The sequence below is a fragment of the Salminus brasiliensis genome, chromosome 25 (genome assembly GCF_030463535.1).
Source record: "Salminus brasiliensis chromosome 25, fSalBra1.hap2, whole genome shotgun sequence".
Classification (NCBI taxonomy): domain Eukaryota; kingdom Metazoa; phylum Chordata; class Actinopteri; order Characiformes; family Bryconidae; genus Salminus; species Salminus brasiliensis.
In genome coordinates, this window is record NC_132902.1 from 497496 (window position 1) to 517025 (window position 19530).

Genomic DNA, 19530 nt, shown 5'->3' on the forward strand with positions numbered 1-19530 from the left:
GTGCATATTGGCTGTTGTGAGCATGTTTGTGGAAGTCGTGTAATATAACCCCCCCCTCCTCCTCCTCTTCCTCCGCCCCCTCCGCCCCCTCCAGGCGCCCACGCCGTTGTCACAAGGCTGTGATTTGGAGAGTAGGCCTCAGCCCTGGTGCTCCCAGCTTCCAAGGTCTGGGGTTTAGTTTAAGGGTTTAAACCTAATCTAAGATACCTCGCCCTTTTTATGTGTGGCGGTCCTTTTGAATAAAATCTAGATAAATACATAACATACACGTTATAATACACGTCCCTGTTCGAACCCAAACCCAGACGGTGTCCGGGATGAGCTGCTGGTGCAGTGTGAGGTGTGAAGGTGTAGGTAGGGGGTGTGTGTTCACACTTACGAGGTTTGGTTCTGCAAAAGCATGTAAAACCGTGGGTGGGGTGACCAGCAGAACATGTGGCACACAGAACCCTGGTACCGGAACCTTGGTGTACGGCAAAATAGTGTGCGGAGAGCCCCAGATGAGGCCAGGCCTGGAGCGGTCTGCGTCCAGAGAGAACGCAATACGTGTCCATATACGTTTATTGTTATTATTAATTTTTAATATTGACTCTTAACGAACCTTGTAATTCAGAGAATTCCTTCGACCTATTATTCACGTAATTTATTCGCATAATTTATGATCATATACATATTTCATTCTTTTTTTATTTTATTTATATTTTATGTGATAGATTGTTTATTATATATTTTTTATTTATTATTCGTTTTTATTCATCATTAATTATTAAGTTGTGTTTATCACAGATTTGTATTAACACAACTAGCCTTGTAGCTCCAGTGCTAATTTTTTGAAGTACATGCTTCCATTACTAGTTAGCAACTTTAGCCTCTTGGCTCCATTGCTAATTGGTGGGGTATATGTCACACATCCGCCGAGATTCAGTCTCGATCTCCCGGAATCATCTGAATAGGTCATATGACCGCCACTCAGCCTTTCCAGGAGCTCAAATGGACTCAAACTCCCAGAACTGTCTAGGAAGTCACATGACTATATTTCTCTTCTTCAGAATTCTAATGATGTCTTTGATCTTGTGACATTATTAGAATAGTACATAAGCCCAAGCTTTAGTCCGGGCTAACTGCGAGGTATTGCATCCCTTCTGGTGATCTGCTGAGCATTCCTTGTATGTCCATGTTGCCGTGCATGACCTTCAGCCTTGTTTACGACTTTGCTTTTTTGCCTTACGCTTTACAGATTGTTTGATTGCGTTATTGATACTGGACCTTGATCCTCCGCCTGTATTTTTTGGACCGTGTGATGTATTTTGCCTCTCGTCTGCTTTTGTGGTTTGATGTTGTGGTTTAGGCCGAGTTCAGATTTTTGAGCAGGATGAACCTCTGAAGCAGGAACCGTTCTCAGAAGTGTCCTCTCGGGCTTTAAACCGTATAATCCAGTGTGAAACCCTCACCCCTCAGCATGTGATGTGCGGGGGGTGGGTGGAGGTGGGTGGGGGGGTTTGTACTGGCTGTTCCACTTGCCATCGCACTTCAGCAGAACCCTTCAGAGAGTGAAGACTGAGGTCTGTGAGGTGGTTCACCATGGCATCTCCATCCCAGAGCAGCGAGCTGATCTTCTACGTCAACGGCAGGAAGGTAGGAGGCCACGCTGTGTTCCTTCTCCTAGCATTAATAACCCTTAATAACCCTTAATAACTCATTAATAACTCATTAATTATTCAGTGTATACAGTTACAGTACTAGATACCTGTACTAGAACCACATACAGTCCATGCCAAAAAGAAGGGTTCTATATAGTACTGGAAAAGGGTTCTTTGACTTATTGAACAGCACTATAACCCTGGTGTTGGTGTTGCGTAGAACCCTCTTTTAAATGTTCTATAAACAACCCTCCCTGAAAATGTGAAGAACCCTTTAACCGGTTCTAATGGCCTTTTAGAGAACCAAATAACCCATTTTTCAAAGAGTGCAGGGTTACGTGCTCAATTTATTTTTGGAGGGTCCTCAAGGGTTCCCGGAAAAGCCTTTATAGATGGTTCTATACAAAACGGGTTCTATGTAACTCTGGTGCTAATTGGAGAGAGTGTGTGTGTGTGTGTGTGTGTGGTGGGGGGAGGGGGGGTCTAAGATTCCATGACTAGTTAGCTGCATTAGCCTCGTAGCTCCAGTGCTAATTGGTGGGATATAGGCTTCCATTGCTTGTTAGCTACATTAGCCTCGTAGCTGCGACTGAGAGGAACCCTGACTAAACGTTCTCCAGCACATGATGCTCAGCAGTGTGTCAATGTCACGCTTAATGGCACACTCATCCACACGTGACTCCATCATACTCTGCCCATACACACACACACACACACACACACACACACACGTTCTTGAAGTTCTTGAAGAAGTTCTCCTTTGAGACTCAGTGTACTCTCAGTGGTTCCTCATGCTCTTCTGGATGTTCTCCTTTTAAGTCTTGGTTCCACCTCATGTTCTTAAAGAAGTTCTCCTTTGAGACTCAGTGTACTCTCAGTGGTTCCTCATGCTCTTTGGGAGGTCCCCAGGTTCTCCTCTTGAGTCTGGGTTCCCTTCCGTGCTCCACTCTTCATTAACTGTGAGTGGTTTGTGTTTCAGGTGGTGGAGAAGGACGCAGATCCAGAGGAGATGCTTCTCGGCTACCTGAGGCGGAAAGGTACAGGTAACAGGGGTTCTAGATTGGGTTCTAATGATATGTAAGTTCTCTATTCTGTTGACTTGCATGTGTGTGTGTTCATGCAGTGGGCCTAACAGGCACTAAGTACGGCTGTGGCGGAGGGGGCTGCGGGGCCTGCACTGTCATGGTGTCCAGATATGATCCTGACCAAGAGTCCGTCCAGTATCCTTCAGCAGCCAATGAGGAACTCCACTGTGTTCTCTGGAACGATGGTGGAGGAGCTCCATCCAGTACATTTGGATGGGAGGCTGCTCTCATTGCTGAATGCAATCAAATCCTCACAGCAATGCTCCAATAAAAAAAAGCAGGATTGACCCGATTAATACCCAAGCAGATGTCCCAATACTTTTGTCCATATCTCGTATAGTTCGTTAAGGTGACTGAGGTGACTGTATTTGAATATTAACGTTATTATTTAATTAGCTAGCGCCAGCCGCCTATTGAATTAGCCAACAAGCTAGCGTTAGCATGCAGTTCGCTAGTCTTTGATAATGTAGCCATTTCATTTCTCGAGCGTTAGCGTAGTGGGCTAACAGCTAGCCACAGGCTCTTAGTATTTAGAGTATTCAATTATTGATGGTTAATGATTAATTATTAGAAGATGTATCTACTGTACTACTAAAGAAGGGCGGAGCAAACGCAGGGGTGTGTCCTTATCGCCCCTCTCAGCCACTGTGCAGTGACCGCCTGCCTGCAGCCCATCTGCTCTCTGCACGGCGCTGCAGTGATAACGGTGGAGGGCGTCGGCAGCACCAGGACCAAGCTTCACCCGGTCCAGGTGGGTATTGGGTCACGGCTCATTGTAGGGAGCTCACAGCACCCTGTATAACCAGGTAAAGAACCCTATAAAGGTCAGGGTGGTTCTATGTGGAACCATTGCCTTTCTCAAAGGTCCCCCAGTTTTAGGTGTAGGGTGAGTAGATGCTAGTAAGGATGTAGCAATCCCACCCACATGCTAATAATGTGTGTGTGTGTGTGTGTGTGTGTGTGTGTGTGTACTCAGGAGCGTATCGCGAAGGCCCATGGCTCTCAGTGTGGTTTCTGTACTCCGGGGATGGTGATGTCCATGTACACACTGCTGAGGAACAAGCCCAAACCCAGCATGGAGGACATCAGAGAGGCTCTGGGGGGTAATACACACACCTGCACACACTCACACACACACCTGTGGGATCACACAGACGCATATTAAATTCACTGCATGTCCAAATACTTGTGGACACCCCTTCAAATGAATGCATTCAGCTGCTTTAGGCAAATGCACACACACACACACACACACACACACACACACAGCTTGTCTAGTCCCGGTAGAGAAGTACTGCCAATAGAATAGGACCCCCTGGAGCAGATACTGGACCCACTGTGTTTCTTGTCACCTAAGGAAACCTGTGCCGCTGCACGGGCTACAGGCCCATCGTCGATGCCTTTAAGACCTTCTGTGAGGTGAGTAGAAACCCATGCTAGCATCAGCGTGAAGCTGCGGCCTGTGAGCCTCTGCTGTGACTGATGACCCGCCTGTGTACAGGAACAGCGGTGCTGCCAGACCGGAGAGCGGGGTGCAGGCTGCTGCATGGAGAACGGCTACGTTCACCACCAGGAGGAGAACGTGAGTCAGACCTTGTGCTTCATCACCGGCCACTTTATTAGAAACACCTACTCTTGTGCTTCATCACTGGCCACTTTATTGGAAACACCTACCACTTGTGCTTCATCGCTGGCCACTTTATTGGAAACACCTACCACTTGTGCTTCATCACTGGCCACTTTATTGGAAACACCTACCACTTGTGCTTCATCAGTGGCCACTTTATTGGAAATCCCCTACTCTAGAGCTTCATTATTGGACACTTTATTAGAAACACCTACCTTGTGTGTCCACTCCCTGGCCACTTTATTGGAAACACCTACCACTTGTGCTTCATCACTGGCCACTTTATTGGAAACCCCTACTCTAGAGCTTCATTATTGGACACTTTATTAGAAACACCTACCTTGTACTTACACTCCCTGGCCACTTTATTGGAAACACCTACCACTTGTGCTTCATCACTGGCCACTTTATTGGAAACCCCTACTCTAGAGCTTCATTATTGGACACTTTATTAGAAACACCTACCTTGTACTTACACTCACTGGCCACTTTATTAAAAACACCTACCTTGTGTGTCCACTCCCTGGCCACTTTATTAGAAACACCTACCTTGTGCTTACACTCACTGGCCACTTTATTGGAAACCCCTACCTCTAGAGCTTCATTATTGGACACTTTATTAGAAACACCTACCTTGTGTGTCCACTCACTGACCACTTTATTAGAAACACCTACCTTGTGCTTACACTCACTGGCCATTTTATTAGAAACACCTACCTTGTGCTCCATCACTGGCCACTTTATTGGAAACACCTACCTAGTGTGTCCACTCCCTGGCCACTTTATTTAGTAGAAACACCTACCTTGTACTTGATCACTGGTCACTTTATTGGAAACACCTACTCTGGCAGGGTGTGGGTGAGCTACAGTTTCTTACTGTACGGAGGGGTTTCTGATAAAGTGGCCAGGGAGTGAGTGCTACGTCCCGTAACCACTATTCTTTCGTCGATCAGTTATTGATCTGCTCTGCGATCGATCAGGGCTGATAGTGGGCGTCTAACCCTGTTGTTCTGAGCAGATATCTGAAGAACTCTTCAGAGCGGAGGACTTCAGGCCTCTCGACCCCACCCAGGACCTCATCTTCCCTCCGGAGCTGATGGTAGGTGCACTCTACCAACCAGGTGGAGGGATGAAAGTGTGGAGGTGTGGGCTCTCATCAGTGCTGTCTTCTCCGTTCATCCCTTTAGCTGATGGCGAAGAGGCCCGGCGGCGGCCGGCTGTGTTTCCTGAGCGAGAGGGTGAAGTGGATCTCTCCGGATCTTCTGGAGGACCTGATTCGGCTAAAAGCCCAGTATCCCGACGCCCCGCTGCTGGTTGGAAACACAACACTAGGTGACCTTGAGACCGTCTGAGCAGGTTCAGCCCAGGAGCAGAACTCCAACAGTCCCAGAATATCATCATGGTAGAACGCAGCTGAGGTTAAGACTAGATGGTTCTTCAGGGGAGCTGAGGAAGGTGGAGACCCTTACTGAGCTAGACTTCTAGAGATTACTAGAAATCCTGCTGTGAACCATTGACCTGTCCATTGGCTTCTATTAGAAACACATGCGATTAAGGACGGGGGGGCGGGGGGGTCTTAGGTCTCTAGGTCTTGAGTGGTCAGCATGGTTTTGGTTTCAGGGCCAAAGATGAACCTGGACGGAGCTGTGTATCCCGTCCTCCTCTACGCCGGCAGAATTCCAGAACTGAGGTCCATCACTTGGAGCAGCAACGGTGAGTCAGACGTGAGGTCAAGTGACCACACAGTAGCCCTCTCTGGAGGTTCTACTGAGGCAGTGGGGTTTAGCTATTTGTTCGTGGGGTTAGGAGGTTCTGTCTCAAGCTAGAACCTTCAAGCCATGCTTTTGTCCTACCACCAACCCTGGGAGATGTAAGAATCGAGCTTTGAAGGTTGGGACGGTGTGATCTGCCTGTGGTTTAGGGGTCAGGGTGGGCGCAGGATGCAGCCTCTCGGCCTTGAAGGACGCCCTGCGGAGGGGGACGGAGCAGCTGGACCCGGAGAAGAGCCGCATCTACCGGGCCCTCGTGGAAACCCTGCAGTGTCTTGCCGCCAAGCAGATCCGCAACGTAGCCGTGAGTTCAGATCACACTCGGAAATGTGGTTCCGGAATGTGGTACTGTCCACAAGTGGTAAGTCTTACAAGAGTGTGTGTGTGTGGTAAAATCCCCAGACCATTGGAGGCAACATCATGAGCGCAAACCCTAAGTATGACCTGTATGGCGTCCTAGCTGCTGCAGAGTGCACACTTCACACCATCTCCACAGGTTGGTCTATTCACAGTTCGTCATTCACTTGCATACACTATTTGGACAAAAGTATTTGGACGCCTGCTCGTTTATATGCGTTGTGTTATTTTTTTTCCTGAAATCAAGTTTATTAAAAAGACTTGTCTTCCTCTCCTGCTTTTGTTGGAGACGTTCTACTAGATTCTGAATGAACATTGCTGTAAGAATTTGATTGCATGGTCACCTCATCCCCACGCTACCACCAGCTCAGTGCTGGGACTAGACAAGCTGTGTGTGTGCATTTGTGCATCTGTCTCAGCTTAAAGTAGCTGAATGCACTCATTAAAAGGGGTGTCCACAAATATTTGGACACAGTGTCCAGAAATCGGCGCGGTGAGCCGCCTGCTCACAGTCTGTGCTCTCCTTTCAGCCGGAGGTCGGGAGGTCTGTCTGAATGAGGGGTTCTTCACAGGCTTCGGTGAAACAGCTCTGCGGCCGGACGAGATTCTGCTGGCTATAGACATTCCGCACTCCAAACCCGTGAGTCAGCTGAAAAGCGCAGACGTAGCCTGTGGCTAATGCTAATCATGCTTGGGGGCTTTTATCTGTTCAGCGCTTTGAACTTGGAGCCAGAAATGCTGAGTGCTCCACTGTGAAGGAAGTCCGGGCATGTGTGGACTTTCCTCATGGTACTGCATTTATGTCTAGAAAAGTTGCTACGCTGTTTCCAGCGCTAGCTGCAGATGCTAATGAGGCCCATAATGCTGCGGTGCTCTAAAGTAGCCACACTGCCCATCACCCGAAACACCCGAGCCCGGCTACTGAATCGGGCATGGCAACAACCCGGCCGATGGGTCAGAAGCTTTGACTTCTCCAGCCCCACGACGACCCCAGTGGCTATGCTATGCTAATGTCTGATCTCTGGCTGCAGTGGGAGTTCGTCTCAGCGTTTCGGCAGGCCCAGCGGAGGGAGTTCGCCTTCTCCATAGTGAACGCCGGCATGAGGGTGCTATTCAGAGACGGGTCTGCAGTGGTGGAGTCTCTGGACTTGTATTACGGAGGAGTCGGGCCCTCGCTGGTCAAAGCCAGGACCACCTGCAAGGAGCTGACAGGAAGGTCAGGCTTCCCTTCTCTAGTGTAGTTCCTGTAAACTGCTGTTGGGTGAAAATGGGTGGGGCTAAACTGCTGTTGGGTGAAAATGGGTGGGGCTAAACTGCTGTTGGGTGAAAATGGGTGGGGCTAAACTGCTGTAGGCTGAATGGATGGGGCTAAACTGCTCTAGGCTGAATGGGTGAGGCTAAGCTGCTGTAGGCTTGATGGGTGGAGCTAAACTGCTGTAGGCTTGATGGGTGGAGCTAAGCTGCTGTAGGCTGAATGGATGGGGCTAAACTGCTGTAGGCTTGATGGGTGGAGCTAAACTGCTGTAGGCTGAATGGATGGGGCTAAACTGCTGTAGGCTTGATGGGTGGAGCTAAACTGCTGTAGGCTGAATGGATGGGGCTAAACTGCTGTAGGTTGAATAGGTGGGGCTAAACTGCTGTAGGCTTGATGGGTGGAGCTAAACTGCTGTAGGCTGAATGGTGCTCCCTCTCTCCACTAGACTCTGGGACGAGAAGCTCTTGGCGGAGGGAACTCGACTCCTGAAAGAGGAGATCTCTCTGTCCCCCGCTGCCCCCGGTGGCAGGGTGGAGTATCGCAAGACTCTGGTCCTCAGTTTTTTCTTCAAGTTCTACATGCAGGTTCTGCTGGAGCTTAGACAGAAGGTGCGTTCGTCCGATTTCCTCTACTCTCATGTATTCCACATCATTTATAATATCATATTAATGATATATATATTTCTTCAGGGAGTAGCGGTCAGCGCTGTTCCTCCAGAGAACCTGAGCGCCTTGATGCAATACAGGAGTGAGCTGCCACAGGCGCACCACACCTTCCAGGTGAGCACACCTGCAAGCGGTCGGGGCAGTCGCTCTCAGATCACTCAGAAATTCATATTTAATAAATCTAATTTAATCTAATTTAATTCTCACTGGTTGCATGCAGATGGTGTCAGACGATCAGTCCTCCACAGACCCGGTAGGACGTCCCAGAATGCACCAAGCGGCGTTCCAGCAGGCCACAGGGGAAGCCCAGTACTACGACGACATCCCTGCGTTGAAAGGGGAGCTCTTTGTGTCCATGGTGACGAGCACCAGAGCTCACGCCAAAATCACGTAAGCTAACAAAGCATGTAATAACTAGCCTAATGCTAGGCTAACGCTACGTGGCCGCTAGAGGGAAACTGTTTTGGCTTGGTGGCTTCTGTGGTATACCGAGTTGTTGATTAGGGTTGCTAGGTAGTTGCTATGCTGTTGCTGGGCAGTGACCATGTGCTTGCCAGGTAGTTGCTGGATGGGAGATTATGGGAGGTTGCTGTGGAGCTGCAAAGTGGTTGATGGAGTGTTGCTAGGTCGTTGCTGTTGTATCTGTAGGGTCACTATGGTGTAGTTAGGTGGCGGCCATGGTGTTGCTAAGTGGTTGCCATGGAGTGGGGTCCTGTCCATGGCTCTGTCCACTGTCTAATATGTGGAACTAAAGGGAGGATGATCTCAGATCTCAGGGTTTTGAGATAGGGAGTTCCTCAAGGTTCTATTTTAGGCCCTATTTCATTGTGTCTCTTTACGCCCCTCTATGTGTAGTCTGATGATGCCCTGGTGCACCATTGGTTGATGGTCATTCGGTCATTCGGTCATTCCCTCTTTCAGTCTAATCACAGTGATACCGTTAGTGTTTGTTTGGCTAATCTTCACTAATGAAGGGAACGATGAGGCTTGAGCGTTCCTCAGAAATCTTCCCTGATTTCTGGTCTTTAGGTCTATAGATGCATCAGCAGCCCTCGCCATGCCTGGAGTGGTCACGTTCATCACCGCTGAGCACGTTCCCGGACAGAACCGAAGACTTTGGTTTGGCAACGTAGAGGAGCTGTTTGCTGAGGAGGAGGTACCGTCGTTATATTGTATATCTACCACTGTTCTGAAGGACGATCCTTTGGACAGGTTTCATGTGGGTTCCAGGTGGGCATGGGCTCTAGGTCTGGGTCTACATACGTTTTTGCTGGGACCCAGTCGGGCTTATCGATCTTTACAGCCCACCTTAACCCCACCCCTCTTTCAACACTGACCCTGGTGGGTCATTCGTTCCTGCGTGAGGCCACCTTGGAACCCTGGAACCCATGTTCCCTGGGTCATGATCTAAACACCATCATTACACCTTGTCTATCAAACCTGGCGGCGGTAGTTCTGCCAGCGGAACCGGGTCTTTTTTTATTATGTGTAATTTTTAATAAAAGGTCTCCTCTAGGTGATCTGTGTGGGTCAGATTATTGGAGCCATCGTGGCTGAAAACCGAGAACTCGCGAAGAGAGCTTCACGCCTGGTCACCATCACGTACGAGGACGTCCTGCCTGTCTTCTTCACTATAGAGGTGTTAATATTTAATGTTCGGTATGTTGACGATATTTCAGGCATGTGGACACACTGGACTGGTCAGATTGGTCCCATCAGCATCGTTCTTGTTGTTTTTTTCAGGAGGCCATAGAGCACCAGTCGTTCTTCGAGCCGAAGAGGAAGCTGGAGAGGGGGAACGTGGAGGAAGGTTTTGGGAAATCAGACCACATTCTGGAGGGTAAGCCCTATTCGGACGGAGGTGGAGGAGCGGATTGTTACTATGGGTATTGCGGGTTCGAATCCCGATCACGCTGCTAGCCATCGGCAGCCAGGGGGCCCCAGAGAGGGAGCGCAATTGGCCTTGCTCTCTCTAGGGTGGGTAGATGGCGCTACCCCCCACATCACGGCGTCTGCTAGCCGCTGCATCAGAGCCGGGTATACGGCGCTTCCCTCCAGGTGTGTTGGTCAGTTGCCTGGTGATAATGGCGCATTGTAGGCAGTTGTTGGAACACTGACCGCTCCTGTCCAGAAAGGTGGGTGCAGCACCATAAGGAGTGGCCGTGATGGAGACTGGAAAGGCTTTGAAAGAGCTTGAGGAGGAACGTATGGGTTCAGCACCGTTACTGGTTCTCTGGACGAGCATGGAGACTGCTTTTAGGCACATCTAGTCTTGGGCACTACCACCACCATGCTTAACAGCTGAATGCCTCGCCTTTACTCTACACCCTCTGTTCCAGGCGAGCTGTACATGGGGGGTCAGGAGCATTTCTACATGGAGACTCAGGGACTGATCGCAGTGCCAGGAGGAGAAGCTGAGGAGATGGAGCTCTATGTAGCCACCCAGCATGCAGCCTACACCCAGGTCAGACGCTGATGCAGGTGGTCGTAGGGTTGTGGCCGATCGATGAACTGCGCAGCGACAGTCTGTAACTGTACACCCGTTTCTGATAAAGTGGCCAGTGTTGTGTTGTTTGTTGTTTGTCCACTAGGAGGTGGTGGGGCTGACTCTGGGGGTGGACGCCAATAAGATCACCTGCCATGTGAAGAGACTGGGCGGAGGATTCGGAGGGAAAGTGATGAAGATCGCCTCGCTGTCTGCTATTACTGCGACTGCTGCTTACAGGCACGGCTGACTGCTTCTCTCTCTCTCTCTCACACACACACACACACACACACACATATAAGCAAGTGTGTATATATGAATAAGTATATATGTGTAAATGAACTGGCCACCCGACAGAACCGGCCGTGCCGTACGGTGCGTTTTGGACCGCGGGGACGATATGCTAATCACCAGTGGCAGGCATCCCTTCCTGGGGAAATATAAGGTACTGTGGACCCCTTGACCATTATCTGACCATTAGCCCCGCCTCCTGATAGCGGCTGTAACACCGAGGTGTGTGCTTCCCCAGGTGGGGTATATGGAGGATGGCACCATCCTGGCCGCGGATATCACCTACTACAGCAATGGGGGGTGCACACTGGACGAGTCCTCATTTGTGAGTTTTACACCAAGGCGACCCCGTTGCCTAGCAACCGCATTGCAAGCCCATAGCAACCACCGATCAAACTCATAACAACCACTTAGATGACCATTGGAACAGCCTAACAACCACACAGCAAACCCTTACCAACCCATTGGAATACCATAGCAACCACTTAGCAACACCAAGGCAAGCACTTGGTAACAGTCAAGCACTTGGATGACCATAGCAACCGCTTAGCAACATCAAAGCAACCAATTTAGAAGAGCCTAGCAACCACTAGGCAAGCCCATAGCAACCACTGATCAAACTAATAACAAACATTTTGATGACCATAGCAACCACTTAGCAACACTAAAGCAACCACTTTACAGCATGCTCTTGATAACAGTCTAGCAACCCCTTTGCAAACCGATAGCAATCACTTGGATGCCCATAGCAACCACTTAGATGACCATAGGAACAGCCTAACAACCACATAGCAAACCCTTACCAACCAATTGGAATACCATAGCACCCACATAGCAAACCCTTACCAACGAATTGGAATACCATAGCAACCACTTAGCAACACCAAAGCAAGCAATCACTTGGATGACCATAGCAACCTTTTTGGAAGAACCTGGCCTTGTAGGTTGTAGCTACTACAGATACCACAGCAGCCATTTGGAATATCATAGCAACCTCTTAGCAGCACCGAAGTGACAATTTCTTAACAGCCTAACAACCACGTAGTGCATCCATAGCAACCACCAGAGATACCATAGCAAGGCAACCATCTGGAAAACCCATATATCCCTCTGCTCTGTGTTCCCTCTCTCCACTGTGAGCTCAGATCATGGAGAAAGCTCTTCTCCACATGGACAACGGCTACAAGATCCCTCACCTGCGCGGGCGTGGTTTCGTGTGCCGGACATTCCTGCCCTCCTACACGGCCTTCAGAGGCTTCGGCGGCCCTCAGGGGCTCACCATCATCGAGAGCGTTCTCCACGAGGTGGCGGCTAAATGCGGCCTACCTGCGCACCAGGTGAACCCCTCCGAAAACCAGAGGAGACGGCCTCAGTCCTCTGGCAGGGGTCTCAAACCCAAACCCATGTCTTCTCCCCTCTGTGCAGGTGAGGGAGGTGAACATGTACCCGAGCGAGGACAGCTACACCCACCACCAGCAGCTCTTCAGCCCCAGAGACATGCTGCGCTGCTGGAGCGAGTGCCTGGAGAAATCCGACTACGAGCGGCGCCTCCTGGCTGTCCGGCAGTTCAACTCCTCCAACCGCTGGAGGAAGAGGGGGACGTCCATCGTCCCACTCAAGTTCGGGATCGGCTTCTCCAAGGGCTTTTACAACCAGGTGGGCTTCTCAGTGCCATGGTCGGTCTTCTGATTGGTTGAAATTGGGCTGAGACCCCACTGCTCTCTCTCTCTCTCTCTCTCTCTCTCTCTCTGTCGCTCTCTCTCTCTGTCGCTCTCTCAGGGTGCAGCATTGGTGAACATCTACAAGGACGGCTCAGTGCTGGTTTCTCACGGGGGGACGGAGATGGGTCAGGGCATCAACACCAAAGCCATGCAGGTCAGCACCGTATCACTCGGCCCATATTCAGACATGCCACCTTATTTCGGAGCGGAATAACCCTGGACCTGCTCTAGATTAGCCTAGAGTTAATGGACAAAAGTATTGGGACACCTGGCTCCCCCAACCCATCCCATCCAAAAGTACCATCCATCGTCAGAGAGAACGCAGTAGTGTTCACAGCAAAGTAGCCGAATGCATTCGTAAGAAGGGGTGTCCACAAACATTTGGACACGTACTGTATGTTCTTGTGTGTTCTAGATCGCCAGCCGCATCCTGAAGGTCCCCATGTCCTCCATCCACGTGAAGGAAACCTGCACCGGAAACGTTCCTAACGCAGCTCCGTCTGCCGCCTCCTTCGGCACGGACGCCGTGGGGATGGCCGTCAAGGTAACCCGTCGCGTCTTGACCGATCACACCCCAGTGCTTTGACGATGAGCTCGTTTTTACTGATGTCCTGAATGATAATTTGAATGGTTCCTGCAGAACGCCTGCGAGAAGCTGATGGGTCGGTTGGAGCCAGTCAGAAAGAAAAACCCTGGACGCACCTGGCAACAGCTGGTAAGCATGGTTCTTGATGCGCACAGCTCTTTTGGAGGTGTCCCAATACTTTTGTCCATGTAGTGTGTAGAAGCCAGTTTTCCTTTGCTGTATCAGGTGGTGGAGGCCTACTGCCAGAAGGTCAGCCTATCAGCCACGGGCTTCTTCATGTAGGTCACCCACATCATAAATCCCAAATAATCTCAGCTGAAGTTGCTTTAGAGGATGACTGTGTTCCTCTGGTCCTCCACCAGGGGGCCCCACACCGGCGTGGACTGGGAGAGGAGTGAGGGAACGGCCTATTATTACTTCACGTTCGGGGCGTGCTGCTCCGAGGTGGAGGTCGACTGTCTGACCGGAGATCACAGAGTACTGTATCAATCACCGTCCACTCGCCAAGCACTTAGCAACATCATAGAAAACAGCAAGGATACCATAGCAACCATGCAGCAACATATTTTTGCTGCAAGGAGTTGGCACCTTTCTCATGTCACGATAATGCAAATACACTAGAAACACCCAACCCATCACATGTGGTACCACATCAACCACCTGAGACAACATAGCAACCATCCGGGATACCATAGCAACCATGCAGCAATTTTGTCCTGTAGGAATGAATAGGGTGCAAACGCTTTAACACCTTTCTCATGTTACGATACTGCAAATACATCAAAATCACCCAACCCATCACATGAGGTACCACGGCAACCACCTGAGACAACATAGCAACCATCCGGAATACCACAGCACATCTCACGCAACCGTTTAGCAATGGTAACACACATTGCAATCTCCTGGCAACACTGTAGAACACCAGGAGGGGGAGCTACAGAGGGCCTCTGCTGACGGCCGCCACAGTTTCCCAGCTCTGATTACTGACCGTCGGTCATCTGCTTTCAGACCATCAGGACCGACATCGTGATGGACGTTGGTAGAAGTCTGAACCCTGCCCTGGACATCGGACAGGTACCACATCATAACCCCATTGTCATACATACACAAAACGGAGTGTGTAACTGAGTGTGTGTGTGTGTGTGTGTGCAGGTGGAAGGCGGGTTCGTCCAGGGTTTGGGACTCTACACTATAGAGGAGCTGCACTTTGCGCCTGATGGAGCTCTGAGGACCAGAGGGCCTTCAGACTACAAGATCCCCGCCCTCGTCGACATCCCACGCTCACTCAACACACACCTGCTGGCCAACGCACACAACCCCCATGCCATCTACTCCTCCAAGGTAAACACACACACACACACACATTCTTATATAGAAATTATTTTTTTCATTTTTATTTATTCATTTTTGTATTAATATTTACATATATACATTCATTTATCTATTAATCTATTTTATACTAGTATACTTTTTTCATATGTTTAAATTGATTCAAATAAATTTTTAATTATATTTAATTAGTTATTTATTTTGAATTCTACTGTATATATTTTTTTCTTTATATTTTTGATTGTGTTCAGAAATGTAATTCCAATTTTTTTTCCAATTTTATTTTATTTTTGTCTCTTAATACTGAGTTTTATTTATTTGTGTTTTTATGTTATAATATAAAATTAAATAATTATATATTATAAATAAAATAATTAAAAATATATGTATTTAATCATAAAAAGTGTATTCAATATTATTATATTATAAAAAAAATTTAATATAAGGAAATAATACTGTATGGATTGAAATATGTATTAACTATTTATTTATATTTATTAATTATTAACTATTCAAAATTGTGAACATGAGGAGCTTTACCTGCACTGACCACAGACAAAGCTGTGAAATGTCACTGCTGTGTGTGTGTGTGTGTGTGTGTGTGTGTGTGTGTGTGTGTGTGTGTGTACTGCAGGGTATCGGTGAGCCCCCCGTGTTCTTCGGCTGCACCGTCTTCTTCGCTATTAAAGACGCAATTGCAGCGGCTCGGAGAGAGAGAGGACTCAGCGAGAGCTTCAGCCTCTCCTCTCCAGCCACGGCCGAGAAGATCCGACTGGCCTGCGAGGACGCCTGCACGGCCGCGGTGAGGAGCGTTCACCTGTCCTCACGCTCACCTGTGCTCACGCTCACCTGTCCATATCCCAGAATTCATCGAGGATTCTCTCTCACCCCACTCTCTCTCTCTGCAGGCCTCCTCCTTGAAGCCTGAACCCTGCAGACCCTGGAACATCAACGTCTGAGGCGAATGCACCCTGACCCCTCAGAATCGGTGACAGTCCGAGTGCAGTGTTTATTAGCAGCGTTAGCCTAGCATCTCCTGCTGTAGACCACAGAAGCTCTCGTCAGAAACCGGACGCGACTCGGCTGATCGGCTGAACCTGGGGTCAGAGATCAATCACGGTCATCTGATTTCACTCTGAACTTCTCCTTTAAGCCTAAACCTTTTGTTTTCCTTCACTGCTGGACGCTGACCTAGCCTTGATCCTCAGGAAGCCGGACGGAGAGCCAGCAGGTTCTGAGGCCAGCAGGACTTTGCTCTGGTCCGGCAGCCGAGATTAGAGCTAGTTATTAACCTGAGTGAGTGAAGAATGAGCCCAGCCTGCTTTACTAACCTGAGATATTAATAATCATAATAATAATATTAATAATATTAATAATGTTTAATTGTGTTCAACATGTGAGAGATTATGGCCTTGCAGCAGATGCTCCCCTGATTACGGGCCACCTAATAAAGCTCATACACCCGACTGAAGCTCTGGCAGAGTGTTTTTATTGTGGAACTTGATTTGATTGGTTTGATTAGATTCAGACAATCTGAGATATCACCGATATTACAGATCAATATCAACAATATCATCAACTTCATTATCAGCTACTGTAGTTAATATCCAAGTCCGATTAACTGTCATTTAACCCCCAACTTGCCCCCAACTACTCCAACAGGTACTTAGGTCTTGTGCAAAAGTTTTGGCACCCCGGCCAAACTCCATGTGTAGCTGCTTTTTATAGTTGGTAAGTGTAAACGTAAATATGGCACATTTCAAAGCATAATTACTGTTTATGGAATTGAATTGAAATGATTGATTCAAAATTATGGCATGTTTAATTTTATATAAAATATCATTATTTTCTGGGTCTGAAAACAGCAAAACACGAAAACTATGTATTAAGTTTTAGTTACAGTTTTAAAAAATATATATATTTAATTATATTTTTTATATTACGTTTTAACGCTATATTGAAAAAAGCTTCACATTTTTACTTTTATGTACATTTTATATTTTATTTTTTAAGCATTCTTTTTTATTTGTTTACTGTTTATTACTTTTATAATTTTAGAATGTATTTATTATGGCACATTTTCTTATATCAATTATAATATTTATAGAGTAAAAACAGAAAAATGTCACATTGAAGTTTCAGTTTCTCAAATATTTTTATTGAAATATTTTATTGTATGAATTTTTGTATAATGTTTTTTTATATTTTAAAAATGTATATTTTATATAAATATTACAATTTAATATTTTAATAATAGTTGTGTACACAAATTTGTTTGTTTTTATGTTTTTTTAAGTAATTCAAAGTTATGAAATATTTTATATTGTATTTTATATAAAACTTTTTATTCTTATTAAACTAAAAACAGAAAAATGTCACATTAAAGGTTTAGTTAGAGTTTCCTGTAGATACATTAGAGGGGTGCCTAAACTTTTGCACATGACTGTGGGCTGTATGTTGGAAGGCTTTGTGTTGATAAGAGAAATAAATCCTGATCTTAATCTGATTAAACATCACTTTGTGCGGACGTCATTACGGCGGAAGTTCACGGCAGCTCCAGAGCCCACGGCCGGACGCTTCCCGCTTCTGCCTCTGGAATCTGAAGAAAGACACAAACGAACAAAATGAAGCAGAATCAAAGTCCCAGCAGATCCAGCAGATCCTCTGTTCTGATCTGAAAGGTGGAACGTCATTATTATCTAACAGCGTTTTTTTGTTTAGCAGAAGGAAAAAAGTCTATTTTGCCACTTTTGTGGATCAAATTCTGAACAAAAGCTCAAAAGTGGGAAACTCAAAGCATCAGTTCAGAACATTAGTCATTAATTACACTAATTAACTTTACGGGTCATTATAGAGGCCTCACAGACGCTCTGAATCTGTACTATCCTAACCCTAATCCTGACCTAATACCTAACCCTTAACCCTACACCTAACACCTAATCCTGATCTCAACCTTAACCCTGAACCTAACCCTACACCCTAACCCTACTCCTACACCTAATCCTGACCTTAACCCTGAACCTAACCCTAACCTTAATCCAACCATAACCCTTAACCCTACACTTAATACTCACCCTGCACCTAACCTTAACCTTGAATCAACCCTAAAACCCAAACCTAACCTTAACCCTAATCCTACACCTAACACTAACCCAGCACCTAATCCTAACTTTAACCCTAACCCTGATCTCAACCTTAACCCTGACCTTAACCCTGAACCTAACCCTTAACCCTACACCTAACCCTAATCCTGATCTCAACCTTAACCCTGAACCTAACCCTTAACCCTACACCTAACCCTAATCCTGATCTCAACCTTAACCCTGAACCTAACCCTTAACCCTACACCTAACCCTAATCCTGATCTCAACCTTAACCCTGAACCTAACCCTTAACCATACACCTAACCCTAATCCTGATCTCAACCTTAACCCTGAACCTAACCCTAATCTCAACCTTAACCCTGAACCTAACCCTTAACCCTACACCTAACCCTAATCCTGATCTCAACCTTAACCCTGAACCTAACCCTTAACCCTACACCTAACCCTAATCCTGATCTCAACCTTAACCCTGAACCTAACCCTAATCTCAACCTTAACCCTGAACCTAACCCTTAACCCTACACCTAACCCTAATCCTGATCTCAACCTTAACCCTGCACCTAATCCTGACCTGAAACCTGAACCTAACCCTAACCTTAGACCTAACCCAAGCTTACCCTTGAGTCAACCCTAAACCCTAACCCTCACACTAACCTTAATCTAAACCTTAAGTCTGATTCATTTAGTTTAGTCTAGAGTTCAGTTATATTTAATAGATATTCATCTGAAGGTCATCTGAAGGTCAGCTATGAGACCTCTATAACGGTCAGTCTAATTAAACTGATTAATTCTGCGGTTATTTATTGATCATGAGGCAGAAACAGTCCAGCAGCAGAGGTCTGTCTACCATCTGTGAGAAGTGTGTGCTGCATGCGCCGCAGGCCCGCTCCGGTGTGGCCGGGCTGTGTAGGGGGAACGGTCCGCTCAGGCCGCCGTCACTCCGGGCCGCCGCCACGGCCTCCTTCAGCGCGAAGAACACGGAGCTGCCCAGGAACAGAGTGGGCTCGCCAATACCCTGAAACCAGCAAGCAGCAGACAAGCTGCGTTTGACCAGCACCCATTATCAACTGACCGCTCACTCGCTGCCTGATAACAGAGCGTGGCAGTGAACAGTGGTGGTACCTTAGAGGAGTAGATGGCGTGGGGGTTGTTGGACCCGGTCAGCAGGTAAACGTTGAACTGCAGGGGGACGTCACACACCGCCGGAATCTTGTACTGCCCCGGGCCGCGGGTGTACAGAACGCCCGAGGGCGAAAACCTGAGCTCCTCCATGGTGTACAGCCCCAGACCCTGCATGAAGGCACCTTCGATCTGAAACACACACACACACACACACACACACACACACACACACACACACACACACACACACACACACACTCGCGGCTTACACAAGCACACGTGTAAAAACGTCCGCAGGTGAATGAGGTCACTGCCCTACCTGTCCGATGTCGATGGATGGGTTGATGCTCCGGCCGATATCAGCAACCAGGTCGGTTCTTATAGTCTGAGCACAGGAGGACAGGAGGACAGGAGGACAGCAGGACAGGAGGACAGGAGGACACTGATCAATTATCAGAGGAGAGCTCGGGTCTCCAAAGCCTCTGAAAGCA

The 19530-nt window shown here is 47.8% G+C and overlaps 2 protein-coding genes across 2 annotated transcripts in view; one reads left to right on the forward strand and one right to left on the reverse strand.

Annotated features, from left to right (window-relative positions):
- Positions 1–1581: 1581 nt before the first annotated feature.
- Positions 1582–16209, forward strand: aox5 (aldehyde oxidase 5). Its single transcript, XM_072670861.1, has 35 exons — positions 1582–1635; positions 2620–2677; positions 2764–2860; positions 3368–3476; positions 3702–3828; positions 4083–4144; positions 4227–4307; positions 5371–5451; positions 5540–5684; positions 5973–6065; positions 6274–6425; positions 6524–6617; positions 7009–7118; positions 7510–7694; positions 8179–8341; positions 8423–8512; positions 8619–8788; positions 9428–9554; positions 9915–10037; positions 10142–10238; positions 10738–10862; positions 10990–11123; positions 11241–11328; positions 11413–11499; positions 12320–12511; positions 12600–12830; positions 12954–13049; positions 13311–13439; positions 13536–13610; positions 13707–13759; positions 13844–13958; positions 14493–14558; positions 14637–14825; positions 15448–15615; positions 15722–16209. Exons 1-35 carry the CDS (start codon positions 1582–1584, stop codon positions 15770–15772), a joined length of 4017 nt encoding a protein of 1338 aa, XP_072526962.1. The 3' UTR covers positions 15773–16209.
- Positions 16210–16288: 79 nt separating this feature from the next.
- Positions 16289–19530, reverse strand: part of aox6 (aldehyde oxidase 6) — a 22601-nt gene continuing 19359 nt past the window's right edge. Inside the window, 4 exon segments of the mRNA XM_072670863.1 lie at positions 16289–17412; positions 18765–18932; positions 19040–19228; positions 19359–19424. Of these exon segments, the coding sequence (XP_072526964.1) occupies positions 17359–17412; positions 18765–18932; positions 19040–19228; positions 19359–19424 (477 nt within the window). The 3' untranslated portion in view covers positions 16289–17358.

Coding starts and splice junctions, on each gene's coding strand:
- aox5 (XM_072670861.1), top strand. CDS start 1,582: ATGGCATCTCCATCCCAGAGCAGCGAGCTGATCTTCTACGTCAACGGC. Junction 1,636..2,619: donor TCTACGTCAACGGCAGGAAG/GTAGGAGGCCAC, acceptor TTTGTGTTTCAG/GTGGTGGAGAAGGACGCAGA. Junction 10,863..10,989: donor AGCATGCAGCCTACACCCAG/GTCAGACGCTGA, acceptor TTTGTCCACTAG/GAGGTGGTGGGGCTGACTCT.